The 10,367-nt window shown below is 38.4% G+C and overlaps 1 protein-coding gene and 1 long non-coding RNA gene across 2 annotated transcripts; one reads left to right on the forward strand and one right to left on the reverse strand.

Moving 5' to 3' along the window:
• Nucleotides 1–978: 978 nt before the first annotated feature.
• On the forward strand, nt 979–9,307 carry LOC149820001 (ras-related protein RABA1f-like). The gene is made up of 2 exons (XM_089983007.1): nt 979–1,434; nt 8,625–9,307. Exons 1-2 carry the CDS (start codon nt 1,217–1,219, stop codon nt 9,055–9,057), a joined length of 651 nt encoding a protein of 216 aa, XP_089839133.1. The 5' UTR covers nt 979–1,216; the 3' UTR covers nt 9,058–9,307.
• Nucleotides 4,748–5,076, reverse strand: LOC149820002 (uncharacterized). Its single transcript, XR_016426585.1, has 2 exons — nt 5,000–5,076; nt 4,748–4,865 (listed from the first exon to the last, which is right to left on the reverse strand). It is a non-coding gene; the product is annotated as an uncharacterized LOC149820002 (long non-coding RNA).
• Nucleotides 9,308–10,367: the final 1,060 nt, after the last annotated feature.

The raw sequence follows: 10,367 nt of genomic DNA on the forward strand, positions 1-10,367 counted from the left end.
AGGTCCAACTACTATCATGGCCAGTTACAGGACACTGCACCCAGAAGCCGGATAGGTCCGGCCTGATAGTACACTGGGCCAAGATTGGAACTGGATAAAGTGTTTCTTCTACTTATATAAAAGATTAGATTGAGGTCAAATCATGCTTCATCCAAATCCAAGTCCAAGTCCAAGTCCACATTATATCCATTAGAACTGAATCCGAGTCTTGATCTAAAATGAGATCACATGAAGTAGGGCTGAATTCTGATTCAAAATGCATACAGGGTAAACGTAGACTGAAAAACATGTGTTTTTACATGCAGAAATATCAAGTGGGTTGGATATGATCTGAGTTTTATCACATAGGTTTCATATAAAAGCACTAATCCAGATCCAACCCAAATTTGAAAATAAATCCAGTAAGCAAATCTTCTTTCTGGATTTATAACCCAAAGAAACTGCACCTGAAACAAAGACCTGGCTGGGCTGGATCAGCCTGCCACACCTACAGTCGTGGTATTGGCGGCGAAAAACTCCAAGGCTAGGATCCCGCCCCTGGGGCCTATGCTAAATGCTAGGCGTCGGCTTGACACCCATGGGAATTGAACAACGGTGTCAACCAAGTTCATCTAAAATCCCGATCCAGTAAACCCATCTAAAATCCAATTACTTAAACAATTGGATCTCATCCATCTAATCCCTCCCACCCCCCCCCCCCCCCCCCAAAAAAAAAAAAAAAGAAAAAAGAAAAAAAAGGAAAAAAAGCCGAAGATCTACTAAGAACCCAATTAAAAACCCAAAAATCAAAACCAACAGCGCAAAGCACTAACTCTCTGGACCAGGATGCGGCTCTCTATCTGGATCCGTTAATGCAATATCCGAACAGTACATGGGTCCAGCACCCGATCCAAAGAGGAAGTAAAGGATCCATTAGTCATTTTGTCCAGATTATTTTTCTCTTTTTCCAATTTTCTTTTTGTTTCGTGGCAAGAGGGAGAGAAAGAAAACGAGATGCAGAGAGAACCGAAAAACCGATTCTTTACTTCTGCTTCTTCTCCTTAATCAATTAAATTAATTTATTTCCATTAATCTCAGGATAGAAGGAAGGAAAGACAGAAGGAGATTCGATTTATTATTGTTTTTTCTTTTTTTTTTCCTGGAATAAAATCGTCTGGAGGAAGAAAGGGGGAGAAGAGGAAGAAGGAGAGAGAAAGGGAAAGAAGGAAGAGGGGAAATGGCGTACAGAGCGGACGACGACTACGATTACTTGTTCAAGGTGGTGCTGATCGGCGACTCCGGCGTCGGGAAGTCCAACCTCCTCTCCAGGTTCACGAGGAACGAGTTCAGCCTAGAGTCCAAGTCGACGATCGGCGTCGAGTTCGCGACCAGGAGCATCCACGTCGACGACAAGGTCGTCAAGGCGCAGATTTGGGATACCGCCGGCCAGGAGCGGTGAGCGATCCGATCGGAATCCCTCGTTTTTTTTTCTTCGATTCGATCTTGTTCTTCTTGTTTGAGTTTGCGATTTTCGGTGATTTTGAGGGATGGGTCTTGAAGCATTGCTTCGTGTAGTGCATTGTTTTGAAAAAACTAGCGCTTACGGTTTTGGATCGCTATAGAGTTTGTGGATCTTGTTGTCTTTACCTCTTCTTCTTTTGATCTTTTTGTGTTTCTTGATCAAGTTTCTCATGATTAATGTGGAATTAGTGGCTAAGGTTTTCTCTTATGTCTTTGGATTTTTATTTCTTTTTTATCTTTCTTGAATTTGAAAAAATTGTGGAGTTTTTTTTTTTAACTGTGCAGAAATTGCTGCAGCGAACTACATTTTGGCTCAATTTCGTCTTTTTCAATTTGGTGTTCCGCATTAAGTGCCAACTCGAATTATTTGTTTTTATTTTCATCTTACAGGCTAATTGGATCCTTTCTTTTTACCTCTCTACGCTGCAGTAAAAACTATCTCTGGATGGTTGCATTTTGGTACATTTGCCATAACGATTAGTTCTTGGCATGATGCTAGATCCAGGATTTAAATGGATGCACGATATCTTTTGCAGGGAATCACTAGTAGACTGGGATCAGATCTGAAGTTTAGGTTTGGCGATAGTATAGTTATTTTGCGAAGATAACTGTAGACATGGGTTATAAGGCAATATTTTGATGGATCAAAGTAACAGATTTATTCTTTATGGTGTGTCAGCAGGTTTCATACAGTAAACGATAGATTGAAAGAATCTACCATCTCTTATACTTAATAGTAGATTGATTGTTGGTAATTGGATAATTAGATTTTGGTGGTGCTATTGATTCTGATATTATGAAAGGAAATTTCAGCCTTGATTCTCTTAGGCTTTAGTACGATCTTTTCCCCTGTTGTATTTGCGTCTTGAGTTTCTCATTTTTGTGGTGGACACGAATGTTGGGCACTCTGTCATTCTTGGCTTCATGTAGATGTGGTATTTATGTGTATGCTGGTAATTTCCTTTTACTGTGGTCACTCTGAGTGACCTGCAGAAAGGGTGACAAACTCTTTTGAGTGTTGGGTAGGGGATTCAGATACTGAATATTTGAACAATTAGGCTTAAAACATCTTTTATCTTGTTCAATGATAGAGTTGCTGATGGACGTTCTGTTCTGTGCTTCTTGATTTTGTTATTTTGCAATTTCGTTTCGGTCTGTGGATGTATACCCTGGAAAAATTTATCAGTCATCAATAATTTTATCACACGCCCCCCTAAATGTTGTGTCTGAGGTGGATGAGAGCCAAACAGGTGTGGTGATCTTGACAAAATATTGGAAAAGAACTGATCAATCCTGGTTTAACAATTTGAAAATGCATGACAATCTATTCATGGTGATCTTCACCTTTCAAAATAAATCCCATAGTAAGCAGTAAAAGAAAACACTTAAAAAGTACATCTTTACTTGGAATGTGGCAGTTTGAAATCTTATTTTGAATTGTTTATTCAGCCTCAGCCCTATTAAGTAATATGAGATGGCGAAGTGAGTCAAGCATGAACAAAATTAAACGTTAGTATAAAATTGCAGTGCATCAAGGCAATAACATTCTGCCAGCGGGTGCATTTAGTTGTATATCAACTTTTAAGTTCTTTTTAAGCTGGATAAAATTGTTTTATTTCAAAAGACTACTTACAGTTGTCCTCCTATTTGGAGACATGGGCATCTCAGAGGTTGTCTTACTTAGATATATTGTTATATATGGCAATCACGTTAAGAGAGTTGAAGAACTAATCAGACCAGTAGGTAGATCTTTTTAGTGATTATGGCACGGGCTGGATAGCGGGGGGAATCAGAAAGCAATAGCTAGGGTTGTTATTTTATACGACTATGAGTCTGTAAATGAAAGCTAAATTATTAATTCGGAAGTTGTGATTGTTGTTGTTAGAGAGCTGTGGGAATCAAAGATAACAATGACTAGTTTTCTTATCGATTATGGCAATTGGGTCTGTCAAAGAAAATTGTATTACCTATTTTGAAATCATTAGGGCTAGGAATGCATATATGTCTTTGGCATCCAAAGTGTGGCATTGCAATTAGTTTCATAGGGCTTGTCACAAGATTTTCATGTGCCTTTTTTGAGTATAGGAGAATGCAACAGATTTTTGGTGTTTGAACTCTGAATTCATTGAACATGCTATTTAAGAGCTTTCAAGAGTTATAAACTGGAATATCATTATGGTGGCCATAGTTTATGATTCTTATTTTATTATTTTTGAAGTTCAAATTGTTATGAGTTGACACATTAACTTCTCAGGAAAAAAAGAATTTTCCAGTCCATGGCTTGTTTATATGCTCCCACAATGTTTGGTGATGCTGCCATATATACTAGCAAATCTTTTAACATTTTGTTTTCTTTCTGGAGTTCTGAATGAGCTTATGCTACCTACATATGGATAGGCTTGTCCGACTCAGAACATCTGAACCTTAGATTCAGAATTGATTAGAAATACTTGTGGAATATTCATTTAATTAAAAGAAAAACACACACACATAAATAGGTCTTTTAGATCACATCTATATTGAGCCAATAGTTGTTGCAAATGTCAAGAAGAGAGCCAACAAGGTCATCCATGTCATCTAAGGCCTGCACTGTGCACTTGATATGGGTTGAAGAATAAGCAATTACCAGAACCATAACATCATAACACTAAATTGCCAATTGTAGTGGCCAACTTTTTTCATCGGTTTCAACATGGGATTTCACTGAAAAATGTTACTTTTTTTTCTTGAGCCGGGAATAGAGGTGGACGTTTAATAATATAATTAGATTTTATATTTTATTTCTAGTCTCTTTTAATTTGTTAAGCCAAAGGTAAGTTGATAACAAGTTATAATTATGTTATAGAACTTTGATTTAAAGGCTAAAATTAAGGGCAACCTATAGTAATTCCCCATGGTAGATGTTATGGAACTTTGATTTGAAGGTTTTAGTTAAGGACAACTTTGCATTATATGTTGCAATGGTGTACTCATTTAAATATTGTTAAAAAATTTATTATTTTTCTCAAACCTCTCCTTTTTCTCAAAATACCACTCCACCCCTTCTTTTATTGAAAAATCGACACACGCACGCACGCACGCCACGCATGCACACACATTCTTTGGGCTTTTTTCATTTTATTTTTAAATTCTGACCATACAGATGTGATCTACATAGTTGATTTTATAGGGATCAGCTCGGGGAGCACTCAATTCTGTGTGGGTGGCTTTTTATAAGGTTCGAAAAATCAAAGGTGTAAAATCTTCGTAAATTTTTTAGGCTCCAAATATCATCTTTTTCATCAAAAGCACATGATCCGGGATTGACTCCTAGTAAAGCGACCATGCTGAACACATTTATGGGGTCAGAATCGTGAAAAAAGCACCTGGAAAGCAGAAAAACCATTTAGCATGTTTGCATCTCTCTCTCTCTCTCTCTCTATATATATATATATATATATATATATATATATATATATATATATATATATATATATATATATAGTCATACCCCACACACCTGCTTTTTAAAAAATTGCCATGTCGTGCCTCCACACCTGTACCAGCACTCACACCTGCACCTGAACCCATACCTATATGTATGTGAGATAGATGACCAGATACTTAAAGACACATTCCAATATCATTTACAGGAGCTTAAATGGCACAAATATGTGAACTACATGCTTTCAAGTAGTGATATGAAAGCAGCCTTCAGAGTAAGCTTCTTGAAGGAAATCTAACACGTCAACAGCAAATTGGCAGATGAACAGGGGCAGTTGTAGATGTTTAGAAACGTATCTGTGGTGCTTTTCTGGTTTATGCCTAAATGTTAGGTGGAGTGTCTTTGGTAGATTGCTGATTTTTCACTCACCAACTTCGTTGACACCTCACAAAATTGTGTGTGGCCACAATCTGTCCATAATTGCTTGCCTTCAGGGTTTACAAGAATCTGTTACATGTTATTGGAACCAAGAAGCAGGGATCAAATGTTTGTTGTACCCACAGAGTGGACATGAGTAAGCCAGAAAAAAGAAAGTTGTACCAAGTTGGCAAACATCATTTGGAAGGAGACTTTTGTCAGATGACAGTGTCTTCCTGCTCCTATATCCATGTCGGCAAACTCTGGTAGCAGCTCATGGGTCTGCAGTAGCTGTCTCCCTCCGTCACATAGACAGACCATATTGGCAGACGTACCCGTGTCGACACAGATCGACACCGGTGCTGGTGCCAGATGCAGCACGAGTACGTGCTGGTCCGGGTCGGGTCCAACCCTGACCCAACCCAACTTTTTCTTTTTTTTTTGTTTCTCGAGTGAAAGACAGGGAAGAAGAAGAAAAAAAAACAGGAGGAGGAGGAAGAAGAAGAAAAGGAAGAGCAGGAGGAGGAATTAGAAGAAACAGAAGGAAGAAGAAGAAAAAAAAGAAAGAGAAGGAAGAAATAGAGAGAGGGAGACTTGAAACCCTCTCCTTTCCACCCTCATCAGAGAGAGAGAGAGAGAGAGAGAGAGAGAGAGAGAGAGAGAGAGAGAGAGAGAGAGAGAGCCTACCTCTGCTCCTATTTTCCTTCTTCTTCTCGCTGCATCGAAAGGGCGAGAGAGAGCGAGACAGCGAGAGAGCAATAGAAAAGGGCGAAGGGCTACAGCGTTCCCCTTTTATAAGGTAGGTTTGGATATGGATCTTAATATAGATCCATATCCAAACCCTCTTTCTTTATATATATATATATATATATATATATATATATATATATATATATATATATATATATATATATATATATAGCCATGTCCTCGTACACTCATTTTTTGGAATTGCCGTGTTGTACCCTCTGTAACCGTACCCGTGCCCATAACTGTACCCATGTGACATAGCTGTCTCCGTAGTTTTGTGGAAATCACTGCATTATTAAAATGACCAAGGTTGTTGCGTTCTCTTATGAGCTTAAGTTTCCTTTCAGTCAAACATTTGTCCTCTATTTAGTAGCCCATGATGAGATTGTGAATAGCAACATTTTACCTGTCGATAATTTGTTTGCTCAAATGTAGCTAAAGCACTAGATAGAACAATTTGCACTCTCACTGGTTGAAGATGTGTTATATGTAACTCAGTGCAAGCATATTTGTTCTTCCTTTGAGGATGAGATTGATGTTTAAACTTATAAACTTTAGATGAATATGTGTCAGCAATCACTACACTATCTTTTGAACTGGTACTTTGAATATTTTGTCTTTGTTAAGATCTACCATGGGGAATATTAGTAGAAAGGTTTAGGAATTTGGAAAAGTAACTTAAGTTGTTTTGAAAAATAGGTGGTGGGCCAAACAACAGATGTGAAGTTCCTTTTTTCAAGTTCTTGTTGGAGGATGTCACCCTTGAAGAGGACTCTCTTGTTTAATATTTTCCTTTCTTGATCCTTTTCATTTGGTTCTGTTTATGCAGTGTACATTTTCTTGGATACCTATGGTTGGAAAGCCAAAGAGTATTGAGAGAACAGTGAGTGGTTGTCTTCACAGCCTGTATCTGTGGAAAAGCATGCACTGTGACATGTGACTGATGACCCTACCTACTCCTGGTGTCTTTGGTAAAAGTAGTATGCACGTAAGGAATAAATATACGATTGTAAAGTGCAGATATGACCATTTTCTAGAGGAAGGAAGTTGGTGGGTGATGCCAAAATAAGGTGGGGCCTTCTTTGGACTTGCTACTCAATGTGATAGGATGGAATGGTTCTTATGGGAACATTGAAAACCATATGATTAGGAAGTGGATGTGGTTACTTTTGCAGGTTCATGCAAAATACAATGTTGGTGTTCTCCTTGCGCTGTATTATGTAGTTAGAGGTTTAGAAAGTCAAAAACTTGGAAAAGATGGTTGAAATAGCTTGGAATGAAGGCAAAGGTAGGAAGTCTTGAGAATTTTACATCTTAATTGGGAGGTGTGGAAGGGGCCTCAAAGCATGTATATCTTGGTAGGAGCTAGCTTGTCCTATTTCAGAAGGTTTTGATGGTATATGTGGCCTGGGATGGTAGTGATGTATACGCAAGGAAATGACTATGAAATGAAGGAGTGACCATAATGTATAACTGGCAAGGAGCAGTACTTTTTAGTTAAATTATTTATTCTTGTCAATTCGCAGTTCTGGAATCACATTGCAATGCTAAATTTGGTGGGATTATTCCTAGAGGAAAAATATTCACATAATTAGCCATGTATGGTAGACTCTTATGGCTGACAACCTATGAGAAGGAGATACCTTCTATGCAAGGTGGAGTGATTAGGCCTGGTATGAGGTCTGATCTAGGTAAATTCAGATATAGACCTGGCATTTTGCATTGCCAACCGAATTTGGGTCCATGTCTTGCTGTGCCTAGATCTGTGATGCCATACCCATTCAGAGTCTCAGACTTTATAACTGGGCAGTTAGAGGTCCAAATGTAATAAAAAATTGTCAACATATCCATTGTTCCACAATAGAAACTAAACATAAAACCAGGGGAAGGGGGTGGAGGTTGTGGTTGGTGTGTGTTGGAGAAGAGGGAAATGTTCCTAGCACCTTGACAGTTGTGGATTACTTGTGGGAATCATGAACAAGTTTGATGTTTTTAATCCTTAGAAATTGCAAGTTGAGCTAGAAGTTCTCATGTGGACCCTCTCATGAGAAAATGATGAGAGTAAATGCTTGTAATTCTTTGTCAGCTAGCTGTGCAGTCCAAGTATATCTTGATGGGAGGTTTTCTTTTTTCAGCAGAATGTTCTATGATTGTTGCCCTACTTTTAGAAATAGTTAATCAGCCAATGATTTATATGCCATGAGCCATGTCGACAAGGTGCTTTCCCCCCTCCTCTACCTCCTCTGCCCAAACTTAAACATAGTTTCCCTTGGAAGTGATGACATGATATTCTAGGTTCCTCTTTACTTATTATTATTATTATTACTATTTTTTAGTCTTGCACATGTTAATAAAAGAAGCAATTGTTCAGCATCTATACCGTTCAGTTGTTGAAGTTTCTCATTTCCAATTTGGTGCACCTGAAATTCTCTAGTTTTCTGAATGGAGAAGTTAGTTATATCTGAAAGAGGCCTTCATTATTGTTTAATACCACATGATCAGTAATTTTGTTTCGTCCTGCTGCCTTTCATAGATACCGTGCTATTACCAGTGCATACTATCGGGGGGCTGTTGGTGCACTGATTGTTTACGATGTGACCCGTCATGTCACATTCGAGAATGTGGAAAGATGGTTAAAGGAGCTTAGAGATCACACAGATGCCAATATTGTCATCATGCTTGTTGGAAACAAGGCAGACCTTCGTCATCTACGGGCTGTTTCTACAGAGGATGCAAAAGGATTTGCTGAACGGGAAAACACCTTTTTCATGGAGACATCTGCATTAGAATCGTTGAACGTGGAAAATGCTTTTACTGAAGTTCTCACACAGATTTATCGCGTTGTCAGCAGAAAAGCTCTTGAAATCGGAGAGGACCCGACTGCCTTGCCCAAGGGACAGACCATCAATGTGGGCAACAAAGATGATGTATCTGCTGTGAAGAAAGTTGGATGTTGCTCTGCGTAGGGCATGGAACCGAGAATGTGGAGTTACATGGACCTCTCTCTCTCTCTCTCTCTCTCTCTCTCTCTCTGTTCTGTGTTAACCGAATTGATAACCAGGTGTTTGCAGTTTGTCCATGACTTGTAAGGTATCATGTTGCCTCATTTTTTTTAGTACATTACTTACTCATACATCATTTGGTTCAATTTTGGCTTTTGTTGTAGTGGAACATTTGGATGAAGTAATGGTTTAATAACACTGATTTGCATCTGTTGCAGACTAGGGTATGTAATTTGTTTCGATGGAGCTTTCATTTATTTATTTCTGTAGAATTTAATTAGTCTGACTCTTTCAACTTTCAGCCTCTTAGTTGCTTAAGGGGCATGTGAGAATATTTGAAACCTAACCAGGCAAGCAGACTTCCACATGTGTTTGATGGTTGTGAAAAGAGGTCACAGCAAGAATAAAATTTATTCGTGAAAAGTTTCAGAAATAATGTGGTCCGGGAAATGTTTTTTCTTGAATCAAATTTTCTTTGGTTGGATGCCGTTCTTCACATGAATGAACGGCATCTGGTAATATTATTTTCTGCTATACTAGATTGTAACAAGGCGTTTATTTTTCAACATAAATGTTCAATTATACCAAATGTATATAACACTCTAGAATAGTGATAGGGTGTCAAAAATTTAAAGTCAAGCCCAAAGGTTCATGCTGTCACTTTTTTTTGGATAGTCCCAAGGAAAAATAACTCCATCATCCACTGCACATTGGCTGGCCTTTGGTGAAATTCTCCAGTTTTGACCTTGCGGCGAGGGATTTCAGCCGTGGGTTTCGAACATTTGATGCTCCGTCAACTTGGTGACATTCAGAATTCACCCTTTGACCAGATGAGCGGAGTCCTTATGGGAGTCATGCTGCGACTTGTTGAAGAGTGAGGGAGTGTTCTTGTCATTGGCTGTTGGATGCACAACGGAAATGTGGCGTAGAAGGAAAACCAACTCCATGCATATCTTGTCTTGTTGTCAATCGTGATAAGTCAATATGAATTCTTTGTTTTTGAGTGGGAGGGGCAATGTTATCAGTATGGTATTGGCCGATAAGTTTCGTATCAGCAGAAATCGATACGCTGTAAGCTTGGATCGGATATTTTTTAATAAAAAAAAAAAAATTTTAAATTATTTTAATAGTTTTAACACGTGTTATAATAATTTTTTTTTAAATTTTTGAGTCGATACAGAATGATTCACTTGAGTATTGATATTGGCAACTGAATAGGTGGCCAAACGATCCAGGGCTGATACCGATACTGACAACATTGGACGTGTTCATAG

This window comes from Nuphar pumila, chromosome 12 (genome assembly GCF_984573655.1).
Source record: "Nuphar pumila chromosome 12, dmNupPumi1.hap1.1, whole genome shotgun sequence".
NCBI lineage: Eukaryota > Viridiplantae > Streptophyta > Magnoliopsida > Nymphaeales > Nymphaeaceae > Nuphar > Nuphar pumila.